The 26,446-nt window shown below is 41.3% G+C and overlaps 1 protein-coding gene and 1 long non-coding RNA gene across 4 annotated transcripts; one reads left to right on the top strand and one right to left on the bottom strand.

The window, feature by feature from the left end:
- Positions 1 to 26,446, top strand: LOC125961822 (metabotropic glutamate receptor 7-like). Of its 3 annotated transcripts, XR_007472887.1 has the most exons (4): positions 1 to 839; positions 10,178 to 10,259; positions 12,222 to 12,312; positions 25,900 to 26,446. XR_007472887.1 is itself a non-coding variant. In XM_049700854.1 (3 exons), exons 1-2 carry the CDS (start codon positions 357 to 359, stop codon positions 10,211 to 10,213), a joined length of 519 nt encoding a protein of 172 aa, XP_049556811.1. In that variant the 5' UTR covers positions 1 to 356; the 3' UTR covers positions 10,214 to 10,259; positions 12,099 to 12,174. The 3 variants fall into 3 exon arrangements, 1 of the variants encoding a protein (XP_049556811.1); XM_049700854.1 differs by lacking the exons at positions 12,222 to 12,312; positions 25,900 to 26,446 and adding an exon at positions 12,099 to 12,174; XR_007472888.1 differs by lacking the exons at positions 1 to 839; positions 12,222 to 12,312; positions 25,900 to 26,446 and adding exons at positions 5,395 to 5,650; positions 12,099 to 12,109.
- Positions 2,007 to 5,251, bottom strand: LOC125961848 (uncharacterized). Its single transcript, XR_007472924.1, has 2 exons — positions 5,115 to 5,251; positions 2,007 to 3,323 (listed from the first exon to the last, which is right to left on the bottom strand). It is a non-coding gene; the product is annotated as an uncharacterized LOC125961848 (long non-coding RNA).

Genomic DNA, 26,446 nt, shown 5'->3' with positions numbered 1-26,446 from the left:
CGCGCATTTAAAGCGATAGCCATCCTCGCTCTCTCCCCAGTGCTGGGCTGTTGGAGAGCTCGAGCTGCAAGCCACCGAGCGCGAGCTCGAGCGCGGCGCGCTGGCCGGGGAACCCAAGAGCGCACGGCGCCCCAAGCTGGCAGGCGCTGCGGGACCCCCCACCCTCGCCGGCTGCCCTTCCCCGGGCGCCCCTACCCTCCTCGCCCGCAGAAGACCCTGGGCTTCCCCGGAGGAGCTCACCCCAAGGGGCCAGGACTCCGGAGAGCCCGCCACCGTCCCCTCGAGTGCCGCCGCCACCACCGCAGCCGCGGGAGCAGCATGGTCCGCTGGGGAAGCTGCTCCGCGCCCTGACTTTGATGAAGTTTCCCTGCTGCGTGCTGGAGGTGCTTCTGTGCGCGCTGGCGGCGGCGGCGGCGCGCAGCCAGGAGATGTACGCCCCGCACTCCATTCGCATCGAGGGGGACGTCACCCTCGGGGGTCTGTTCCCGGTGCACGCGAAGGGTCCCAGCGGAGTGCCCTGCGGCGACATCAAGAGGGAGAACGGGATCCACAGGCTGGAAGCGATGCTCTACGCCCTGGACCAGATCAACAGCGATCCCAACCTGCTGCCCAACGTGACGCTGGGAGCGCGGATCCTGGACACTTGTTCCAGGGACACTTATGCGCTCGAACAGTCGCTCACTTTCGTCCAGGCGCTCATCCAGAAGGACACCTCCGAAGTGTGCTGCACCAACGGCGAGCCTCCGGTTTTCGTCAAGCCCGAGAAAGTAGTTGGAGTGATTGGGGCTTCGGAGAGTTCGGTCTCCATCATGGTAGCCAACATCCTGAGGCTTTTCCAGGTAGGGGAGCGCTCCCTCCGGGGCAGAGCGCGCCGTAGCTCCCCGCGCTCTTTATCCTGAAGGCTGGCTTGGACTCCAGGGGTGCGGGGTCTGGTCAGCCTTCGCTCATTTCCACCCTGGAGATCCTGCCGAATCCCTCCCACCTCACCCGAGGAGGTACTTTCCCTGCTTGATTCATTTCCCTTCCATCTCTCCCCTGTCCGCGCTCCACTCCATCCGGCTTGACATTCTGGATTTATGGCCCCATTGACAAGAAACAGTCTCCGAAAAACAAGGCGATGATTTAAATGGGTTTGCATTCGAGTGAAATATGGTTCCAAAACAGGCTTGTAAAAGTGCCGGGCTCCTGTGAGAGCCACTTAGGCGCAAGGAATATGAAAGATGAGAAGACGCCTAGAAACTAGGCATTTCTCAACTCCCCAGCTTCCCTGCCCCAAGCCGCCCGACAAGCTGCAGCTCCCTTGGAAAATTTCGAGAAGAGCTTAGGGAGGCAGTTCTTAAACCGAAGGCTAGGTCTTCACCTACATTTGGACGTGAATTGCCCATTTCGCTCGGGTTGGATTTCCCGACCTGTCACCTATCTCTGCGAGGGCATGGGGCGGAAGGCGTGGGGACTGTCCTCAAGCGGGGAGAAGCCACCCGCAGACGTGCCCCCGGGTGATTTGCTCTGGGCAGTTGTTTGCACCGTCTAAACTGCCTTTGCGATCCGGCCACTGGCAGGAGCCGGGCGATCAGCTTTCTACTCCTGCCAGCTCAGAGCGCGGAGGTGAGCTCATGCTAACTGCGAAACACAGTCGCTTTTTCTGCACCCACCCTGTGCCCATCCTTTCCCACGACCTCTCTAACGCAGCCCCCAACCCCAGTCCTGGGTTTTGAGGACGATTTTCAGAGCCAGACAAGAAGGCGCCTGGAGGGAGGCAGTAGGGTGCGCTGAGCAAGGCCGGGCGGTCCTCTAGCTCCGGGTGCAGGCGGGCAACGGCGGAAGATGCGAGGACGGCGGATCGGGCCCGCTGAGCGGTGGGCGGTGCTGCAGTGCTCTCTCACCGTCTGCTCCCACAGCCTCGGCCCCACGGCTCCTGTGCCGCCCTGGGTATAGATGGATGGCTTCTGGATGAAGAAATTGAGTTTCAGGGTCTGCGTGACTATGGGTTCTCTTGTTTCTCTGTCTTTCTTCCTGTGTGTCTCTCTCCTTGTGTCTCTTTCTCCCTGCTTTTTTTTTTTTGTCTCTCTGTTTTTATGTTCTCCCTTTCAATTTCTGCCTCTCTTTTCCTTCTCTACCCCTATCTCCAGGTTTTTTGTTCATCTCTGTCTTGAAGTGATCCTTTCCTAATGCACAGCTCTCTCCCTGCCTGGTAGGACCCAAGCTCAGTTAGTCCCTTCTCCAGATGTTCTGGCTGACCCTTATGCTCCCCGTAGCTAAAAAGTCGGCTCCCTCTCAAGTGCCTTTCCTGAAGCATGTTGGGTTTCTGGAGGGGACTCCTTGTGAGATTCAAGCTGTCACTACATCAGCACCCAGGGGTATGAAGTTTGTGTTTGTGCCAGAAGGAGGGGTGCCTGCCTAAAGCTGCAGCCTGGTATGGCCCCTCTGAGCCTCTGAGCATCCCTAGCACCTGTTGAGTATGCCACCTCTAGATGTTTGCAAGGCCAAAAGTGCTTCTGGGCAGCCTTCACTTTGAGGTAATGCTTTCAGGAAGAGCCTGGGTTGTTGGAAGCAAAACCCAGAAGCACTTCCTTTACCTCTGAGCTTAAACTAGAGAACCTGAGGAGGCAGCGCTGCAGGGAGGATGAAGCCAGAGGTCACCTGAGAACCACAGGGGCAACTCACAGTATTTTTACTGGAGCTCTGGGTGTTGAAGGCACATTTGCTCTTTGACATTTTAAAAATTATTTTGGTGCCTTCACTTGGAGCTTGGGTGCTTGCAGATGGGCCTGCCTGTCGAAAAAAGAGTGAAATCTTAAAGTCAAGAGAGAGCTTGCAGACTAGGTGAAGGATTGTGTTTGCTGAAAAAGATTCCAGGGGGAGCTGATTCCTTCTCTGGTGTGTGGATCTGAGGCACTTGCAAGAAAAGAGAATGCCTGCCTTATGCTTAGTTCCCCCGTTCCCTGGGCTGGGAAGGAAAGGAACTGAATGCCAGCATTAGCAGTGTGCGTTGGGACCAAAACCATTCAGAGAAAACACTGTCATTTTCCTCTAATTTGCAAATTGCAACTATTCATGTTGGATTGAACAGCTGAGGGAAAAGAGCCCCCCGTTTTCACCTGCATTTATTGAGAGGAGGCTGGTAGTAGGAGGGATGCACCAACTTGTAGCTTGTGCTGCAAGCTGGATATAAGCTTGGTGTGAGCATCCTGGTTAACCACTGCCCATGTTCAAATATACAGAGATAGATTCCAACAATCTCTTCCAGTAGCCTTATTTTTGCGTGTGATCTTAGAAGCTCCTGGCATGTAAGTCCAGTCCCCAGTTTCCCAGCCTCTGTAAACCTGCAAAATGAATAGAGAGAATAGTGGAACACAGATCCCTTGTTCAAAGACACAGTCACTTTAGGGAAAGAGGAAAAGAACGGGTAGGTGAATCTTCTCTGGGATTGCAGGGTTCAGCTCAATGAAGACTGTCCTGTATAAAAGAAACTCCTCTAAATGGTTGAATTCTTAGCTCTCCAGAGATTTGAGTTTTCTTTTCCCCAGTCCCTGTGGGTTGCTGTGGGGAATGTGCCAAACCTATCATTTGAGATAAAAATTTATGGTGAGGTAAGCTTCTAGGCTGGGGGAAGGAAGACTTAGTGACTGAAATGGGGGATGCTAAGCACTGGGGGGTAGGAAGGAACAAGGAGCTAGTAATGGATGTAACAAATGCTGCAGCTGCCAGCAAAGCCTGGATTGAACTTCCTTCCTGAAAATGAGAACCCGGGCAAGAATGACCACTCAGATGTAAACAGTGTCTCTGACTGGGAATTCTCATCTGCCTGCCAGTGGGCCAGAGCTGAGCAAGTCCTTTCTCTCCTCTGTATGAACACTGAATTGGTTAGTAAGTGACATGTCAGAGGACAGGAATCATATTCAGTGGATCTTTCAAATCCAGGAGTTTGAGGCTAATGAAATTAGTGTGTGGCCAGGGCTCTGCCAACTAGAATTAAGTCACTGCAGCCACCCTGCAATGCATTTTCAGCCTGAAGGGAGCATCAGGGAGGAATTTCGGGAGATTTGTTTCTGAGCCTGTACAAAATAATACTCTCCTAATGCTAAGAAAGATTAAATGTAAATTAATATTGACTACGAGTAACATATTTAAAAAATAATCGCCGAGTGGGGGATGGCTTAAAGTGGAGAGATTATATAATATGGTGTGCAAAGAATAAATCTCCTCTGACCATTGTTTCATGGGCTATAAGTAAGATCTATTACAATGGAAAGTAATGGGAACGTTTTTATTCAAGGCTTCTCTGCTATTGACTTGAGAGCAAACACTCTGAGAGTATAAATTACTCTTGCTATGTGCTGACTCTGAATGAACAATATTTCATGTGCAGTGACATGGTCTAAGCTATAGACTTGGAATTGAATGGCATCTGTTTCAATTGTTTTGTTCTCTCAAGAGCAACTAGATAGAAAAAAGTGGTCAATTTGACCCTTGTGGGAGCATGTTGCAAATCTAAACCTGTGTCCCTCATACCATAAATGAAATACATTTGTAAATTTGTAAGTGTTTTCCTTCTGTTCATTGATGCTTGAGTATAATCTCAAACTTTGGCAGCAACATTTTATACATAAGTACTTGGTTTTCTTCCTTTCTTCTTTCTCTTTCTCCTCTCTCTCTCTCTCTCTCTGTTTCTCTCTCTCTCTCTCTCTCTTTCTCCATCTTATGTAATTGGTTAGAACTGGGCACCTAGGATGATGTGGTGTTACTATAGTGGGATTTTTTTTTTTAAAAAAAAACAACTCTAACTTACCCTTTTAAAAATTTCATAAATACAGGTGTCAGTGCCATTTGGAATAGTCTCTATAACAATTTCTGTCTCCACATTTACTGTGTTTCAGCAAATTTACCTAACAGATGGTGAGTGGGCAATTTTTAAAGGGGCATTTTTTAAAAGAGCGGAGAGGGAAGGAATAGAGACAGGCACATTCTATATTTGAAGTTACCTGCACGTGTATTTTATGTATGTATACCCATACAATTAAGAAGTCTTTGGATGTTTTATCTTCAAGAATAATTCAGATAATGGATTACTGGAATATCATAAACATTTAGGGTTTAACAGATTTCTTACTTACAGACGTTGTATCATGGATTTAAAAGACCATAGCAAGCGGGCAGCGGCGGGCGGAGCGACCGAGGGGCGGCGCGGGCTGGGCGGCGGGTGCGGGGGTCCATGCTTCCTCGCGGTAGAGGGCTGGGGTTCGCCAGAGACGCCGGGTTGCTCCGCGTTGCCAGGTTACCGAGCGCGTGCCCCGCGCCCGCTCTTCCGCCCGGGCCGCCCTCGGCGCCGCCTGAGCCGCGGTGCGGGCTGCGCGGGGTGCCGGTTCCGCGGAAGCCTGGGTCGGGCGCTGCGTGCGGGACTCTCGTCGCTCATGGACGGGGCGCGAGCGCGCGGGGGACGTAGGGCGCCGACCTGGGCCTCCCCGGCGCTCCGGCTCCGCTCAGGGCGCCCGCTCAGGGGCCTCCGGCGCGAGGCCCCCTTCGTGGTCAAGATGGCGGCGCCCAGGAGGGCCGCGGCGAGGTGAGCTGGAGCCGGGTCCGGAGAGGGGCGAGTCTGCCACGCCCAGGACTTGGACCCCGGGCTGGTCTCCCGTCTCCCAGGGAGCGGCGGGTGAGTGGGCGCGGCCGCGCGTAGGTCCCTCTCGTGGGGTGGTCAGCTCTCCGTGCGTCCGCAGACTTCTGTCGTCTGATAGTCAGATCTGGGGTGGCCCAGGTTGGAGGCGAGGGTGCTTGATTGGGGAAACCTGAGGGGTTTAAGGACTCTATTGGGATCGTTTCAGACCCCAGCAAGAAGCTGAGCAAGTTTCCTCCTGACTCTCTTCCCGGCTAAGTTTTCTCCCTTCTCTGAAGGCGCCAGCTTTTCTGAATCACCTTGTTCCCCGGGGGGATACAGTTGGTGGTTCTGACCGTGGAACGTAGGACCCGGCGCGGGGAAGCCTGAGCTGGTTCTAGTTACTTTGTTTGCAAAGCACTTGTCTTGTCTTTGGAATCTTTGTGTATGTAACCAACGTTGGGAAGAGCCAGCGTTTTCTCCTCCAAAACACTGCGAGGGATAACTTTATACGTAAGAAACAAGTGGGCGTTCACATCCATCTCTTTTCCAACCACTGAGTTTTGGTTGTGTTTCCTTTCTTTAAGTTTGTCTCGTTCTGAAGTGATAACAAAACAAAAACAAAAACAAAAAAAAAGGCCATAGCCAATTACACAAAGTATACTCTAGTCTCAGTCCTGCCATTAATTAGCTTAAGTCATTTAATTTTTCTAGGCCTCATTTTTCTCATGTGATGTTTTTTCTTTGGAAAAGTATAGTTTCTAGAAGTCGCTAATCTCTGTGTCATAGTTCAGCTTGGAGAAAACCTGTTCTTATCCAAACTCCATGACATTGTATTTCCAGCTCCAACTTTGGACTTTGAGTGAGTTGGGGGCAACTTTTTAAGGATATTTTCACACAGCTTTTTTAGTTAATATCAGTCTAGCTGACTTGTCATACTCAGACTTTCTCCCATATTCTTTTACCAGTGTGTTCCTTAGTCATATATATAAAGACTGTTGTGGGGAAAATGACCTCCTGGGTCAGCTTACTGCATGGTCATCGACACAGGACAGGGAGTAAGATTCTGTGGATTTTACAGAAGCAGATACAGGTTTCATTATCCATGTCCTCTCCCCTTTCATCTTACAAAAACAGCAGGCTTTTCTTGGAGAACTGCCAGATAATGCCATCCTGCCTCCTCACGGGCCCCGGGGATGAGTCGCCCAGGGACTGAACTCCAGTAAAGCAGGTGATTGGCTCATGGGTAGGCATCTGACCTCGGCTAAGTCTATCAGACTGCTCCCCAGGACTTTTGTCTCAGAGCAAAATGGAAGAATTGTCTTTTCTCTCTGGAATTTCTAAGCTGGGGAGATATGACTCTGGGACTCCCAGTGACCATCCAGCACAAGGAGAGACTTTCTGTAAAATAAAGTCTTGCAGAGGTAAGCAGGGCTGAGCGATGGAGAGAGAGCTGGAACCCTGCTGATACTCTGGAACTTCCAGATCCAACTGTATCTGAATATGGCTGCATCCCTGAATTTCTAGTACTTGTTTGTTGAGGTTGTTGTTGTTGTTTGGTTTTTGTTTTTAAATTTCCTTTGACTATTTTGAATTTGTTTTCAGCCATGTGCATTTGAAAGCATCATAGCTAAAAGAGCTAATTTCCTACATTAATGTCAGGTTTGCTGACTGGCATTCCTTAAGTGAAAAATCATATCCGCTATTTTCTTTAAATAAAATCCTTCTAGCTCAGGTTTGAGATATTCAAAACTCTGCCTCCTACCCCCCTCTTTTCCAACATTTACTATATCACCTGAAGCACTTGTGACCACATCTTTCCCATCTAGACGCAGTTGAGAGAGAGAGCAAATACTTCTGATATAAACTGCAACCTATACGCCTCCTACCTGGAAGCTTTAGAACATACTTGATTCTTGTCATTAAAGCAAATCTTTTGTTGTTGTCTCCAGGGCACAGAAGCATTTTCATGGCATAATGGAGTACAAAGTACATTAAGCCTAACTCTACTTCTCACCCTCTTTTACTTTAAATAGGCAGAAAAGAACAATCTCAAACACATTTTCCCAACAAATAAAATATATATACGATTATGTTTAGAAGACGTTTATGCAACATATAGTTAGACTGATTAATTAAAGGACCTTTCACCAATTGGCACAGTAAATATATATGTTGAATGTGCTCAATTAAAAAGAAGACAATAACATATTTTTACAGGTTAATTATCTGAGAAGAGTATTGTGCCAGCACACTTGATACTACAGTATTTCATGTTTCATGTTTCATGTTTCAATATAATTGAAAGAAGGTAATCTTCTTTCAATTATATTTACTGCTAAATGTTTCTTGGATCAAGCTATTAAATTATAAGGTCAAAAGTAAAATGATATGAAATTACAATGGTAAAGGGACACATATCCCACTTTATGAGAATAGAAGTTCTAATTTCTTTTCAATACTACTAGTAGTGACCACAGTACTAATTTGAGCCCTTACTATGAGCCACTGTGCCCATATACATTTAGTTCTTACAGTAGTTCTGCAAAGGGCATATAAAATCCACACTGTAAAGCTGAAGAAAGTGATTCTCATAGCTGAAAGTCACATAGCTGGTGAGTGGCAAAGTCTAGATTCAAACTTAGAGTCGTCTGGCAATGCCCAGGTTGTTGACCACTATGTACACTGCTCAATTGTTGCACCAATAAAGAAGTGCTTGAAATAATTATAGATTTGCCTACCCTGAAACTGCAGTGATTTAAAGACATCAAAGTTGCCAGTTGCTTAACATCTACTTACAGTAAGAAATTATATTTTATTTCATTTCTGAAACAAGATTAATCTGCAGGCCCATAGAAACTTGAGGACACAAATCCTACCTCCAAATGAAAGATGCTTGTTTTCCATTATTCAACAGATGGCCCTGTACAGAGGCAATAAATATATAGTCGAATTTTCATTCAAATAAATGAGAAGAGAGGTTTCTTCTTGTGCTGATTCAGTGCCCATCATTATGGATTATGATGGCTCTTCCCAAACTTTACTTCATTCACTCCACTCTTTCTACAAAACTCCAGTAACGGAATCCATCATTCAGATATACGTGCAAAGCGAAAGGACTGTATTAATACAGTTGCTGAAAGTCAAGTTGATAGAGCACAGGAAATACATCCTAATAAATGCAACATTAATGTTTGTGTGGGCCTTGGAGTGAGGGGTAGAAGAATTTTCAGTTTAATGGAATATTTTGCCTCTTGCTATGAAAGTGTGGCTTAGTAGTCTTGTAATTGGTCATTTACAGAATCCTCCATCTCTGGGTTTCATGCTTTCTTTACTCTGCAGCTGTTGATTCCTTCTCTTGTTCTGGATGGAAGATAGCAACGAAGCCACTTCAAAGGGCTCAGCCTGCCTTTTTGTGTTATTGTTTAGATGGAGATATTTCCATTTATTAAAGCACACTATTTAAACATTTTTATCATGTTTCAAACTTGACTGTGTCCTGAAGGTATGAGCACAGGCAGACATAATGGGGGATGTTTTCAGGAGAGAACATACCCTTATCAAAGGAATTATCAGAATTTTCATGTATGGATTGAGAATCAAATTCTGGAGTTAGACCTGAATTTAAATTCATACTCACAACTTATTACCAGTCTCATCTTGATCAAACGGTTACCACACTTCTCATCAATTTCCTTATCTTTGAAAGCGGAATAAGAGAAGTATGCCTGGTGGAGTTACACATAAAGCTCATCTGATAGAATATTCATAAGGATTTTGCACAAAATATACATGGAAATATTTTAGCACCGAGTTTAGCATGCGATTCGTCTTCAATACATTTAAGAGCTATTATTTTATTATTATTATGCTATCATTAAATATCACTATTACTTAAATGTCATTATTGCTAACATTGCTGTAAAACTACCGCAATAACCCATGATGAATTCCCCTCTTGTTTCCTTTGTTTAAATGGAAAATATATATATAAATGTAGACAGAGAAGACTTTAGTGATCCTATTCAGTGGAGTGAGAATTTCCATGGCACTGATTAAAACAAATCCTGAATTGCATGGACTTAAGATAGCAGAGAGGGGCTTCCCTGGTGGCGCAGTGGTTGAGAGTTCGTGACCCGATCCGGGAAGTTCCCACATGCTGCGGAGCGGCTGGGCCTGTGAGCCATGGCTGCTGAGCCTGCGCGTCCGGAGCCTGTGCTCCGCAACGGGAGAGGCTGCAACAGTGAGAGGGACGCGTACCGCAAAGAAGAAAAAAAAAAAAAGATAGCAGAGAGGCTAAGAGATTTGAAGTTAGACATCCCCAAGTGTGAATTCTACTGTGATCCTCTTCTAGCTCTAGAACCTTGAGGAAGTTACTTAAACTTTCTGAGCTTTACTACTAGTTTCCTTATCTGTATCTTTTTCAGGACTATTTATTAAGCATCTTCCTGTTCTCTATGCTTGGACGTATCAATGAATAAATCAGACAAGAGCCTTTGCCTGCGTGCTCCTTCTTGCATGCTTTCTCCCTCCTTACACTCCCGTGTGGAAACGGATGTTATAAATAAATTCTATGCTTTGTCACAGGTTGATGGGCGCTACGGGATAAGGAAAAGGATGTGAAGCTCACTGAAGAGGCTTGGGTTGGGAGTGCTGGAGGAGTGTACAGGTAGGTTCTGATTTTAAATAGGGTAGTCAGGGTGGATTTTATAAGTTGACATTTGAGCAAAGACTTGAAGTGAGGGAGTTGTCAGAATGTATGATGGGGGGACCACTCCCTGGGAGCAAGAATAACCAGTCCCAAAACTCTAAGGCAGAAATATGCCAGGCAGCTTGGAGGAATATCAAGGAGGCCACCCTGGCTGACTTAGTCAGTGGGGAGGAAGAGACAGCAGGAGGGCTGGAGGTCGGATATGTGATGGGATGGATTGGGTAAGTCCTGGGAGGCCATCACATGCATTGTGTCTTTTACTCTAAATGTAGGCAGCCAGGGGCAGGATTTTAGCCGAGGTGTGGCATGAACTGTCTCTTGTTTGAAAAGCATAACTCTATCTGTGGTCTTGAGGATGTGGGGAGAGAGTGGAGTCTCGGAGAATCTCAGGAGGCGACTACAGGATCCTCGAGGTCTATGTTGTTGGCCTGCACCAGGCTGCTAGTGGCTGGTAATTCTCAGAAGTGGCACATTGGGAAGGTTGTGACAGCATTTCGTGGTAGATTGAATGCAAGAATGGAAAGGAAGAGGGGGTCAATGGTGAATTTGAGATTTAGGGCCGGGGGAACTGGAAAGGTGTGGTTACTGTCACCTAAGATGGAAAAAGTTTGGGGTAGGGCATGTTTGGGGGATTAAAGACCAGTTTTGGAGGTATAAGATTTGAGATGTTTTCGTGATGTCCAAGTAGAGATGCTGAGTACACAGTTGGATACACAAGTCTGCAGTTCTGAAGAAAGGTCTAAACTAGAGATACACTTTAATACAATGGAGATGTTAAGAATAATTACATGGTAGCGCTATTTTAAAGATAAAATGAAGTAATGCAATTAGCACTCTGTCTTCTCAAAACATTTAATAACTGTTAGCTAAAATAATTACCTGAAATGAAAAAATACCTATAGTTTGTTTTGTTGTTTGCAGTAAAAGTGAATAAAATGTCACAATTATTTTAATAGTATTTGTGACACAGTAGTTTTAGTTAAGACACCATGACTACAAACATTTACACTAAACCTTTCAGTCTCCTGCTTTTCACTCTGATAGGGTACTTGGAACCATATTTTGTAAGGTTTAAGTTAGTTGTCATAGGGTACCTCTTTAATTAGAAGTAATTCTGAACTGTCTAGTTCCATGCAGTTTTATATACATATATGTATAATTATTATTTTATGATTTATCAAACTCAGTTGAAAATTTGCATCACTGATATACATTAGAATTTAAGCATTTACCCAGGTATTCAAGGAAAAAAATGTACTTGTCTTGTAATTTCCATAGGGGTACTTACTTTCACATCTTCCCTCCACTTTGCAATTGCAAACATGGCAGGGGAAATATTATCTTACTGGTCTTTGAGTTCCCCTTAGCTATCTGCAAGTCCTTAAACAGCCTTTGTGGCTTAACCAAAATTCTCTTCCATCTTCATTCCGCTAACAGATATTGGTCTAAGCATGTACTTATACTAAAAAATGCATGACCACGTTGTCTCTACACATCTATAATTTTATGTTAACACTATCATTATGTAAGCTATACTTGAATTGTAATTATAACAGATTTTATGTCAACACACATCCATTTCTAGTGTTCATCTGGTGTTCAGGGGGAGAGCAGCATGTCGTAAATTTTATCAAAATATAACATCTGAAGACTAGAACAGAGGGTAATTGTGTAATTCTGTATTCACTCTAATTAAGTTCAGTGGAATTGGCATAATAGAATTAAGATGAAAAAAATAAAGACATCGAGGTACCATGGCTCCCTCTCCTAACATACCCTTTTCATATCCGAGAGCAGAGACTCAGCACCTTTCTGTACAGAAATGGAGACAGGAAGAGGCCAGAGGATGAATGACAGGCACGAATGAGGTGGAAATTGAAGAGCAACATGGAAATGAAATACTTCTTTTGTATTTGGTAGGTGGGGAAAATGTACCAGCGTGTATGCCTACTGGGACCACGTTTTCCAGAACAGTTAAGCCCAGTGTCAACTATGCTGTCCCACCTTCCTCGTAAGTAGGAACATACTGTTACTTGAATCTTTGCTTCCTGTTTCTTGATACCTGGTTGAGAAGATTATCACAGGAACTGCATCTTGTTAGCAAATACACTGTTTTGAAATGATTGACACTCACTGAAGAGTGGCAACTCCAAGCTTTCCCTCTCTTGATCTTGGACTATTTAAGTCTGGAGTGCAGGAGTGGGTTATGGGGAAAGACCATTGGAATTCTTATGTCTTCAGCATAATGGTTATAGCATAATGGTTAGGAGTGTAGGTGCTGGTTCAAATCTCTGCTTTCCACTTGCTAACCATATGAGCTTGGGCAATTTACCTGATTACCTGAACCGCAATACTCCTGCCTATAAAATGATGTTAATAATATTTCATCCCCATAGACTTGTTTTCAATGTTAAAATGAAGTCACTTACACCAAGCACTTAATACAATGCCTAGAGCATAGTAAAGTCTATTATTATTACTATTACTACTACTACTACTTCTATTATTATTATTACTATCACGATGCCAGTTGCTGTTTTTCTATGCCTTATTCCATTATCTTCTGCCCTGTCCCCCCATTTCTGTCTTGTTTCTGTACAAGGGTAGGTTTGTCACAGGGCATTTTCTTTCCGTAATGTCTGACTCTTAGTCATCAAGGTGACTGGTTCACGACCCGGCATTCATTGCTGCTCGTTGAAGCAACCCATTTTGAGAAGGGGAGTTGGATATTGATGCCAAGTTGGGTCAAGGAGAGAGAATTTTCTCTCTTCTGCACTCAGCTAAGTGAAATATTCAGGCCTCAGAAGGAGAATCAGGCAAAGGGCAACGTGCTTAATTTCATACCTTAGTGATTAAGAACAAGTCAGACAGGCTGGATTTGAACTCATTTCCGTCATGTACTGACAACGGGATCTTAGGTGCTTTTGTAACCCGTCTGAGGCTCAGTCAACATCTGAAAGAGACGAATAACATTATCAGGACCTAGCGTATAGCCTCGTTGTAATAAGTGAGTAAATCCTTTTAAAACGTTCAGCATGTTGTTTGGCATATAAACACGTAATAAAATTTAGCTTCTTTGACTACTACCGCTGCTAATATTATTAAGTAGCTGAGCAGATCCGAGGCCCATTTTTTTCTTAGATTGCACATAATCATTTGGACAACCAGCTCACATTGATCAACCGTTGCTTATATATAAACCCCCATGAACCCAAAGGTGCTTTAACTCTCTCCCAGTCAGAGCCTGTTCTGGGGGCAGAAGCAACACCGGCACTACCCCCGTCATCTTTGCCTTTATTGTCACTACACTCGCCTGCCGTACTGAGCACTTTCTGTTTGCCAGGCACCAAATTTAGCCCTGCGTATGCACTATATCATGTAGTTCTCACACTCAGGTGGGAGACATTATCATCATCCCCAATTTTCAGATAAAGACGCCGAGGTGTTGGAAAGGTAAGAAACTTGACCCACAGCAAGAGATGGAGCCGGAGTATTCAAACCCTTCTCTCTGACCTCAAGAACCCTTAAATATTAGCATACTACTACATCCTGGTAAGAAAATCTGCTTCCAGCCACTCTGGTGAGAGTAGAAATGATTCTCAGTCCCCACATTCCTCTATTGCCCATGCCACCCTAGCCTCAGGACTAGGGGGGAAAGGAAGTGATCTCTTCAAAGAGCAGCCAAAGGGAACCTACTCCCTTCTGCCTTTTCGCAATCAACTAACCAATATTTTATTTCCTTCTTAAGAGTCCCCACGTGTTCCTTTTGGTACTTAGCTTGGCCTTTTAGAATTCTCACATTCTGTACATGACTCATCCACTGTATTTCATGTTAATTTATTGAGGTCAAGTATAGGGTCTTACTCATCCTGAAGTCCAGTTATCCCCTGTCACATCTAACTCTGTTCTTTTCTTCTTGTAGGACATCTGCAGATATTTATTTGAATTTTGTTGAATTGTTCTCATCAATAGTAAGTACATTAAAAGTTATACAGAAAGTGCTTTCTTATAAGGAAAACCATCTAAACAGATTTCTAGCTCTTTACTTTTTATAGCACTATTGTAGAGATTATAGATCTCCAGGTGATATTTTTTAGATTGAGTTCTTCATATCATCTTATTTTTACATATAATGATAAATCTGAATTTTCTCTATCAAAGCTCCGAGACTTCACTGGCTTGTAACTTAGCTTGTTGATTATGTGTGGTTGACTTTTCCATTTACAATGATATTTGATCCTGGTAAGGATGGGGCTGGGTGGGAAGGTACATCTTAGGGCCATCAATTGGTTTTGTAGAGAAATAACATAAAGGTCTAAAGTCTTATCATATTTCTGCAGAACTCATGAATCATTTTATTATAATTCCATTCATTCAGGGAGTATAAAACCATTTTCAAATTGTTATTCCTAATTTGTTCATCTTCTCTTCCTTAGTCTTAGTGAGAAGAGAGCAGGCTGAATGGAAGAAAGTCATTATGACCACTGGGGCCACTAAGGTAGGCATCAGTCCCAGAGTTTTGTTTTCATCTCTCCGCTATGAATATTGGCTAATGTCTTGAGTGCTTACTTGGTGCAAATTACTTAGCCGACCATGGCAAATGGATTGTGTCATTTCATTCCCTGATAGTCATACAATTAATGTATGTATTATTATGATATCCCATAATGCATACATGGAACAGAGCCTCAGAAGTAGTTATTTGCTCACCAAAATATGGTAGATGTGGAATCTGGACTCAGGTCTGATAGACTCCTAAATCACTCCTAGTGATTTTTACCACTGAATTAAAGTTGTGTACCTCTGGAGAGTAGATAGTTTCTAAAATTTCCTCAGCTCTAACGTTTTATAATTAAATTTTTGTCTGATGGCAAGCTTAACAGTTAAGATGGGTAGGAAGGAATGCCAGCCTGTTGAATGGAATTTCCCTGAAATAAGCCTGTTTTATGACACCAGTTCACTCATTCATTCACTCAGCATGTATTGAATGTTTGCTGTGTGCAAAGGCATTTTAGGCATCACAGTGGAGTGAGCGCCCCTTCCATAGACTCTCCTGCAGCACTCAGAGAAGTCTTGGACTGGTTTGCCTGTTATGGAATGGGGCTTGGTGATAGAAGCCTGGTTTGTCCTCCACTGATAAAACTAAGACATACTCATATGAGTTTAGAGGCATCTTGAAGCCGTGGGATAGTAACACACATGAATCTTAGCATTTTTGCCTGGGATTAATGATATAAAGACTTTGGATTTGGGTATGGAAAATGGGTGCAATTATGGGTGTGTTGGTTCTACATATATATGGACATCACGTGTCATCAGCCTGCAGCTACCTGCCATTCCTCACTACTCCTTCTTTTCACAAACCAAACAAGTACCTTCTTACCTCTCCTGTGGATAAGCTCTTGACAGTGGCACTAGGGCCTCCCTCAATAAGTACATCATTGGCTAAACCAGTGGTTTCTCAGATATGCTCATTGAACAACCCTTAAGGTGGATTGACATTCCACTGCCTAGAATAGAATATGGTGTTCTTTAGAAATCGGGGGGAAAAAATAGGCCACCAGATGTACTTTCTTTAATTTAAATTGTATATATATATATATATGAACAATTGTTATATATGTTTATGTATACTTGTTCATATATATGAATGATTTAAAATTGAAGAGATAGGTATATACACACACATATATATATATGTATATTTAAATTTTGGCTTCTGTTAGCAAGTAGTAAATTAAATTATTAGCAGATCCATACTGCAGGGAAATAACCAATCAGATTTCATTCAGTAGCTTGCTTTTTTGTAGATTTATGGTTGTGATTTTATATCTGCAGGTATGTTTGCTGAAGAAAATATTTCTGCCACTTTACACAAAATTAAATTCATTTAATACCAATGCGGCATGTCTCAAATGTCTTAATACAGTTTTAATCTTGAATCGCATCAGAAGTATGAAATTAGAAACATACCCCAAAATCATTTGAAGATATAATTACTTTCATTTCCCTTATACTTTTGAGACTTTTGAAAAATAAGTATTTAGTTGTACTTATCTGTTTCTGTCTCTCTAAGGATAGCAAACACTGAAACACAATTCTTTTTAAAAGTCAGGATTAAAAATATATTGTCCAAGATGATCAAAACTAAGGAAGTGGCAAAGAAATTCAAAAATTTAAACTTTCAAAGGGTGCTTTTTTTGTGAATGTGTAGTACTTGTTCTTCTGAAGGAATTAATCTTTTTAAAAATTTAATTAACTTATTTTTTATTGAAGTATACTTGTTTTACAGCGTTGTGTTAATTACTGCTGTACAGCAAAGTGACTCTGTTATACATATGTATATACATTCTTTTTCATATTCTTTTCCATTATGGTTTATCACAGGATATTGAATATAGTTCCCTGTGCTATAGTAGGACGTTGTTGTTTAGCCAATCTATATATACCAGTTTGCATCTGCTAATCCCAAACTCCCAGTTCATCCCTCTCCCACCTGCTTCCCCCTTGGCAGCCACCAGTCTATTCTCTATGTCTCTGATTCTGTTTCTGTTTCATAGATAGGTTCATTTGTGTCATATTGTAGATTCCACATATAAGTGGTATCATGGTATTTGTCTTTCTCTTTCTGACATACTTTGCTTAGTATGATAATCTCTAGTTGCATCCATGTTGCTGCTGCAAATGGCATTATTTCATTCTTTTTTTTATGGCTGAATAGTATTTCATTGTATATATGTACCACATCGTCTTTATCCATTCATCTGTTGATGGACATTTAGGTTGTTTCCATGTCTTGGCTATTGTGAATATTGCTGCTGTGAAGATCAGGGTGAATGTGTCTTTTTGAATTATAGTTTGGTCTGGATATACGCCCAGGAGTGGGATTGCTGGATCATATGGTAGGTCTATTTTTAGTTTTCTGAGGAACCTCCATACTGTTTTCCACAGTGGCGGCACCAACTTACATTCCCACCAACAGTGTTGTAGGAGGGTTCCCTTTTCTCCACACCCTCTCCAGCACATGTTATTTGTAGACTTTTTAATGATGGCCATTCTGACTGGTGTGAGGTGGTACCTCATGGTAGTTTTGATTTGCATTTCTTTAATAATTGGCAGTGTTGAGCATCTTTTCATGTGCCTATTGGCCATCTGTATTTCTTCTTTGGAGAAATGTCTCTTTAAGTCTTCTGCCTATTTTTTTGATTGGGTTGTTTGCTTTTATTGTCATCAAGTTGTATGAGCTGTTTGTATATTTTGGAAATTAAGCCCTTGCTGGTCGCATCATTTGCAAATATTTTCTCCCATTCTGTAGGTTGTCTTTTCATTTTGTTTATGGTTTCCTTTGCTGTGCGAAAGCTTGTAAGTTTGATTCAGTCCCCTTTGTTTATTTTCATTTTTATTTCTATTGTCTTGGGAGACTGACCTAAGAAAACATTGGTATGATTTATGTCAGAGAATATTTTGCCTGTGTTCTCTTCTGGAAGTTTTATGGTGTCATGTCTTATGTTTAAGTCTTTAAGACATTTTGAGTTTATTTTCGTGTATAGTGAAAGGATGTGTTCTAACTTCACTGGTTTATATAAGGCTGTCCAACTTTACCAACACCACTTGCGGAAGAGACTGTCTCTTTCCCATTATATATTCTTGCCTCCTTTGTCAAAGATTAATTGTCAAAGATTAACTGAGGTGTGTGGGTTTATTTCTGGGCTCTGTATTCTGTTCCATTGATCCATATGTCTGTTTTTGTGCCAATACCTCGCTGTTTTGATTACTGTGACTTTGGAGTACTGTCTGAGTCTGGGGTGGCTGTGCCTCCAACGTTGTTCTTTTTCTTCAGGATTGCTTTGGCAATTCTGGGTCTTTTATGGTTCTGTATGAATTTTAGGATTATTTATTCTAATTGCGTGAAAAATGTCATGGATAATTTGATAGGGATCGCATTAAATCTGTAGATTGCTTTGGGTAGTATGAGCATTTTAACAATATTAATTCCTCCAACCCAAGAACATGAGATGTCTTTCCATTTCTTTGAATCATCTTCACTTTCCTTTATTAATGTCTTACAGTTCTCAGCGTATAAGTCTTTTGCCTTCTTGGTGAGGTTTATTCCTAAGTATTTTATTTTGAGGGTTGTGATTTTAAAAGGCATTGTTTTTTTACATTCCCTTTCCGATATTTCATTGTTGGTATAAAGAAATGCAACCAATTTCTGTATGTTAATCTTGTATTCTGCTACCTTGCTGAATTCGTTTATCAGTTGTAGTAGTTTTCATGTAGAGTCTTTAGGGTTTTCTCTATATAGTATCATATCATCTGCATCTAATGACAATTTTACCTCTTCTTGAAGGAATTAATCTTGAAGTTCTACTAAGACTTTTGGGATACCTGTTTTAATGAGCCACTACTTCCTGCCTGAGATTGCACTATGCACCAGAGATTCTAGAATTAGCATAATAAAACTAATAATGCAAACAACAGCAACAAATCTTCACAAACCTTCCTTGCAAGGAAGTAAAGTCCACTGGAAACACAGACAAGTGAAACACACATTCAAAATGGCAGTGATTCTCAAACATTTATGTGCTGAAAAATCATGACAAGCCTGATAACCAGGGCAATTACTAGACCCCTTCTCCAGCTGGTCAGGTGTAAGGTCCTGTAACTCTATTTTTGGTGAATGCCTCCAGGAGAGTCTGTGACAGATGTTCTCAGTTGTCGTCAACCTTTAGTGTGCATCAGATTTGCCTGAGAATACTGTTAAAACACAGATTGCTGGGCTCCAGTGCCAGAGTTCTAACCAGTTCCCAGGTGTGGCTGATACTGCTGGCCAAGGGACCACATTTTGAGAACCACCTTTCAAAACTCTGCAGTATGCGGTTATGTGTGTTGTGAATGCAGTATGCAGTTGTGTGTGTTGTGAATGAGATGGGCCCAGAGAACCAAAGGAGGGCAAAGGGACTCTGCCCTAAATTAGCCAAAGGTAACAATAGCAGCTAGAATTGATTGACCCAAGAAAAAATTATAAGAACTTTACCTGCATTTGCTCATTTAATCCTTTCAGTAAGGTACATAGGTGCTACTTAGTGTTCCTCTTTTACAGGGGTGTCCAGAGAAGGTAACTACTTTGCCCACGTCCTAAACTGGTAAGTAACAGATTAAGAATTCAAGTCTAGGAAGTCTGATTCCAGAGCCCACACCTGTACCCTTTCTGCATGTAGAGAGGAGTAAAGGGTTGTCAGTGAAGCCTTCCTGGGGGCCCTGGCCTCTGAGTGTAGATAGAAGGATGAGTGGACATAAAGATCATTATTTGTGTGTGGTGGGGGTAGGGGAGGAAGTATGAGGGCTTCCAGAAGAGCCCGCCCTCCCCATACATCTGCTATAGACAAGTCTGATGATCAGGAGTCCGGAACATGAGTATGACTGTGGGATACTGAGAAGGGTTCTAGAACCCTGAGGTTAGAATTCTGGATCAGTTAGTAGGTAACAGAAAGTGAATGAGTGATTTACCTTACTTTCCACGGGTAGCAGGAAGTTTGGAGATAGTCCCTCTAGCGTTAGTCTAGCTGCTGAAGGGCATCACCAGGGGACTGGGTTGCTTCGCTCTTCCAGCTTCCACATCTCTAGCACGTCCACATAGCTTCAAAGTGACCCCAGAATCTCCAATAGTGTTCCAACAATTTGGGCAGGAAGAAAGAAAAGGAAAAAAAAAAAGAAATTAAGTAAGAAAAAAAAGGCAGTGTCTAACTCGGAGAGCAAATTTTTTACCACAGGTGGTCAGCAGACTTGCACTTAGATCTCATCAGCTCGGATTTTAAACTGGCCACCTTAGCCTTAAGGATAATGGGGTCTCCTAAACCAGGGCTCTGATAGTAAGGAATAAGGAGAGAGTGGTACTGATTAGCAGTGCCTGCTGTCCCAAACAAATATTATCCCCAAACTATTTTTTTTATCCTATATTTTACTTTAAAGAATGGAGGGGAAACATTATGTATCTGTAAATAGCCTTTTGGAAAGGGTACAATTATATAGTTATACAACCCCCTGGAGGGCTCCTTTCTTCTAAAATCTCTTTAAAAACTGTTCAAGGTTAAGGACATTTTTATCTTAATTTAGTCACTTGCAGTCGATTATCTTGGAATGACATCCTCTCTCTGCAGATGTTCTGTCAGGCTTTAGAAAATTCTAGAAGTCGACAGAGAAGTGTTATGGTACATGTATTTGCAATATGCACGTCTTTGAAATGAAATCCATTTAGGGACCAAAAGGCATTTCATGTCTTTGCTATCCATTTTCACATATTTGCCTTTCCAGAATTCCTTTGAGCAAATCTGTTAGATGTAACCCATCCGTTTCTCCCATCTGAATTCTTCATTACTAAACATTCTTCAGTATGCTCTCACTCCCCTCTGTCAAAGGCGTTTCTCTGGGTCCTCACCCTTCTCATCTCATATGTGAATGCGTATCTTAAACTGAAGCAACAGTCTGCTATGACTTCTCCATAACTTGAAGAACCCGTCTTTGTGGGAAAAAAAGTAGACTTACTAACTTAAAAGTTAAAATGCGCGCAATGATTCTGAGAATTAAAATGTAAGATAAAAACATAAGCAAGGGAAAAAACTTACAGTGGATCCTTTTCAAAGACTTTATTTTACAGAGAAGGCAACTGAGGTTTAAAGAAAAAATGTGTTAGTTAAACACTAAATAATATACCTTAAACCTCAGTGGAGCAACACATGGACAGTTCATTTCTCACTCACTCAGGAGTGTAGTGTGGACTTTGGTGGTCTGAGGGTCAATTTTCTGCTCAGTTATTCAGGGACCCACCACCTTCATCAAGTGGCTCTACGTTTGTCCTAAAAAGGAAAGGAGAGAGGAAGCTGCAAGCTACAATTATCAACTCGTTATCCTTCTCAGGTCACCTCTGGTCACATTCTTTGGGATAGAACCATACCCAGATGCAAGCGGAGATGGAGAATGTTGTTCCTATCTTGATCCTAGTGATGCCTCTACAGGCTGGAGGAGCTAATTAAAGTGTAGTCAACAGCTCGTTGTTTCTGCCACAATGAGTGATTAGCCTAAGACTGGATTAATTATGTGTGTGTGTCACATATACATATAATACACACAAACATATATATACATTTTTTAGCATGAGTTGACACATGGGGCTTCTGCCGTATCAAAAGAGTACAAACTGCCTCTTGTTGCTTTTTCTTAATTGAAGTTGGCTACTACTATCTATTTCCCTTCATTTTGCTACCTCCCCCCACCGCCTTTCAGTATTATATGAAAATTCTGAAAGAAATAATTTCAAAGTTTCCAGTGCTTTTAAAGGTAATAGAATACTCAGACCTTAACAATTTTCCTGTGTGAAACTTTTGCCAGACTAAAATAGTTAACTTATGGAAAGTAAATTTAGATTGATACAAAAGAGAAAATAAGCTGATTTTTTTTTTTTTTTTTACACAAATACCCTGAGCCACGGTGGAAAATAAATGGAAAACCTGAGGAATTTAGATCCTTTTGTTGTAAATTTAAATATTTTTAATTGTAAAAATAATACAGGCTCATTGCAGAAACTCCAAAATTGAAAGGATTTAAAGAAAAAAGGAAAAATAACTCAAAATCCCATTTCTGATAAATCATCTCTGTAACATTTTTGAGGGTATCTTTTGAAACTTTTTTGTGACGGGGTGCATATAAATACAATGCAAGTATAAAATACCTTTAATTATTATATCAAACTACAAAAGAGTTCTATAACATTTTTATTTAGTAATATAAGTATGATTACTCATCACCTAATAAAAATCTGCAGCATCGTTTTTAATGGTTGAACAGCATTCTATTATTTATTTAACCAGTCCCTACTGTTCAACATTTAGATTATTCCTGTTTTGCTTTGCTAAACAATGAGACAAGCATCCTTGTTCATATGTCTTTGAGCATTTGTTTATTTCCTTAGAATGGACTTCTAGAACTTAAATGGCTGGTTGTCAGTTCTGGTACATACTGACATATTGTCTTCCAGAAAGGTTACCGTGCTTTTTATTTCTACCAAGAATTTAACATCCAATGTGGTTTCTTACACACACTCATCAGTACCAGTATTATCAATATCAATACCAGTATTATCAAGTTTTTTAAAACTTTGTCATTCTAGTCAGTAAAATATGACACCTGAATTATTTTATTTGTATATCTTTGATTAATAATAGCAAGGTTGAACATATTTTCATATCTTTATTGGCTGTTAATACTTTTTAGTTTGTGACTTTATGGCATCCATTTTTCATCGATGTATAACAACCTTTTATATATCAATGTGTTTATTTTGTTGTTTGTTGTAAATGCAATTTTTTTCTCTTCATTTATTAATTTTTATTTTGTGTGTGTTGAACTTCTTTAATACTGTCAAGTCTATTCAAAAACCCTTTGATGAACACAACAAATGTGGAAAATCAGTCATTCTCCTGCATTTTGTAATCAATGTATTTCCTTTTGGGCAGTATGGAAATGTAGGTTCTTATTTCATCTTATGGTTGGAAAGAATCTATTCCCTCGGAAAGGGATTATAGTCTCCATGATGCAGTAATGGGAGATTTTATAGGGTAGGCAGGGTCTACAGAAGAAAAAACCCTAAATCACACTCCATTGGTGGTTGCCTTGTTTATAAAAATGGCATTTGAGGTTGTGTGACTGCCATCAGGTAAGCAAAATTAATTTTTAGCATGAAATACTCCTATCAGCAAGAACAGCCTAGGATAGGCTAGCAGTAAGAAGTGAGGGGTTATGGGATTGGGGCATAGCCTCTGTTTCCTCCAATGCAGCTGGAAATTTAAACTCTGGGGCTCCTGCTTGATCCAGTCAGCCCAGCTAGTATGTGTTGCCAGGTAGGGTGAATAGACTCAGAAGTACAAGAGCTCATCCTTGGTCCCCTCTGGAAATGAGCAGAGAATACTGTGTCAAGCAGAGGTGATCAGTCCATGGTCTGGAGACTTGGATCTCCTCACATAGTCCTTAAAGTCAGGGTGAGACAAAATGCCAATACAAATTATATTGATGACAGTATCAATGAGGTGACATTGAGTCCTTTGACCCAACGTGTGTCTGCAGTGTGCCATCCATTAGTAAATGGACAAAGCCATTTGACAGATCTATCTGATACAATGAATGAATCTGACACTCATAGTTTGAAAAACTGAAACTGTATCCATTTGTCAAGAACAGTGGCTACTTGTTCTGCTTTATTCCCCCTGGTAGAACTAGGTAACATTGCAGGCAGTAAGACTGTTCTGGCATTTCACCCTGGAGTAGCCCCCAAATTGAAGAAGCTGTCTTATCAGTAGTTAGCTCCTTGTCACCAAGAATATTAAAGTAGATTTGTATGATTAGCAAATTAAAGAGACTATAGTGCCTACCACTACTGTATTCACTAAGGCACCCAAGTTATTCTAAAGAAATCCCAATAATACATTAGGACCGTTTTGAATATTTTTATTTGATTAGCCATAATCTTCTAGTTATAACATCCATCACCATTTTGACCACTGAAAGTTGGCCTTCTTTTCTTACAGCCTAGCCCTGTGGTCTTGGGCTAATCACTAACCTGCTTAGATACAATTTTCTTCTCTATATAATAGAAACAATATTATATGCTATGAAGGACTGCAGGAAGATGAGCTGTAATGTTTATCAAGTGCCTACTAAGTAGCCTGGCCCATAATAAATACTTGGCTAATTGTAGATGTTAGTTTCATTTTTAGTTTTATTTCCAAACATTGCTCTTTACTTTTGGAACTCTAAAATTTGTTTTGAGAGTGGAGGACTTGTTGTTTGGATTCCTCCAACACTCTCTGTATATTCTGTACTTCTATCCCTACATCATTTATATTAATGGAATAAATGATCTTTGGTCTGGTGATTCCAAGGTGACGAGGAGCTAAGTGGAGGTTCAGTGTACACCTGGAAGTATGGATTTTCATGCCCAGTGCAAATGTGGGAAAGGCATTATTCCCACATTATAAAGGGGGTAAAGACCTCCAACTTGAGGAGACTCTGGGTTGAGAGATGAGAGATTTACAGGTACTGTGTTTATCATACAGGGTACCACAGGGGCTTTTATGTTCTGTAGCAAGAATTTGCACCTTATACCCTTGTAGTTAGAAGTAAAGCATACCACATAACTAATATCTAGTAAGCATTAGAGTTAGAATAAATACCATTTATTTAACGTTTCCTTTGTGTTAAGCATTTTACAGTTACAACATATGGATGGATACTATATTGTAATGGTTAAGAGTGTAGTTTTTTGAGCTGGATAATCCTGGATTGGAATCTCATCTTTATTACCTCTTTTTTTCCTGTTTTATCGAGGTATAATTGACAAAATTGTAAGATAGTCAAAGAGTATATCATGATGATTTGATATACATATGCATTGCAGAAGGCTCCTTCCCATCACGTTAATTAATACATCTAACAGCTCATGACACTTTTTCCTTTTTTTCTTGTTTTGGTGAGAACACTTAAGTTCTATTCTCTCAGAAAATGTTAGTTATACAATACAGTGTTATTGACTGTAGTAACTATGTTATACAGTAGATCCTCAGACCTTATTCATGCTGCAGCTGAAAGTTTGTACCCTTTTACCAGTCCTCCCCTCTTTTCGCCACCCACACCCCAGCCCCTGGCAACCAGTTTTCTACTCTGTTTCTATGAGTGTGGCTTTTTTTCTTTTTAGATTCCATATATAAATGATATCGTTCGTATTTATCCTGTCTGGCTTATTTCATCAGCATAATGCACTCCTGTTTCATCTATATTGTCACAAATGAAAGGATCTCCTTCATTTTTTTAAGGCTGAATAATATTCCATTACCTCTTAAATGAGTGACTTTTGGTACATTGTTTACACTTTCTAAGCCTCAGGGTTTCTTTTCTTCTGTAAAAAAAAAAAAAATATATATATATATATATTATAACCTGTTATATATATATATAAAATATATATATATATATAAAATAACCTGTTATATATATATAACAGGTTATTTTCTGATATGTGGAATGTTTGTTGAATCAACAAATAATTAGTTGAGATCATAAATGTGACACTTAGCACTATATTAACATTTATTAATACTATCCCTGTTAATTTCTACAATAAATTTTATAATAAGTAACAATAATAATAGTACTACTAGTAGTTTTAGAAAATGCATAGGATGTGCTAGGCATCATGTACTGTACTACCCTCCTTCATGTGTACCACAAGTTACATGTGGATATCATCTTCCACGTTGTTTCCTTTAGAGAAAATTGAAGCTCAGCAAGATTGAGTAGCTTGCTCCAGATGTGAACTCAGGTCTGAATCACTCCACATATAGGTTCTTAATGACTCCATGTCTTTAATTCCACATCTGCATTTGTTTGTTGTTGTTGTTTTTAACTTTCCAAGCATCTGATCTGAAATTCCTTTCTCTGGGGAATTTTCCACTTTGTGGGTCTTGGTGAGAAACAGAGCCTTCCTCTCGTTATACAAGCTGAACATGTCAGATACACTGTTTACTCACATGCTCAGTCTCCCTTACAGATGGAAAACAGTCGGGCGACCTCGGGTTGGCCAACTGCACCCCTCTCTTGGATTTTGAATTACAAATAAATGATGTAAAGAAGCAAGGCCAGCAGTGCTGGGTCAACCTCCTGTTTCCTGTTCCTGCTTGGTAGCAAGGCCAGCTAGGACTTATAACATCACTTTGGCCTGATCCTATAATTGCAATAGCATAGCCTTGGCTTTCGGTTGTTTCGTCTGCTTCTAGTTACTGAGGCCTAACCATAAACTTCCAAAAGTTTCCTTTTCTGCTCAAATTAGCCGTATCTGGTTCCTGATGATTACAAATAAGACCTTTCCTGATATACAATGGTGACCTACTTATCCAGGCAGACGTAACATCGTCCTGGCAGGGACAGAGGGCAGGCAAGTTCCTTGAACAGCTGAACAAGAAGAAAAAGACCTAAGAAGGAAGAATTGAAGCCAGTTCTGCTTGTGTTATAATTCTACCCGCAGCTGCCTCTGTTTCACAGACCACGTGCTAAGGACCAGACAAGCAAAGTAGACCCAGGGCTTCCAACCCAGAGAC

The sequence above is a fragment of the Orcinus orca genome, chromosome 17, assembly GCF_937001465.1.
Source record: "Orcinus orca chromosome 17, mOrcOrc1.1, whole genome shotgun sequence".
NCBI lineage: Eukaryota > Metazoa > Chordata > Mammalia > Artiodactyla > Delphinidae > Orcinus > Orcinus orca.
Note: the sequence above shows the minus strand (reverse complement) of the source record. Positions and strands in the feature narration are given on the sequence as shown.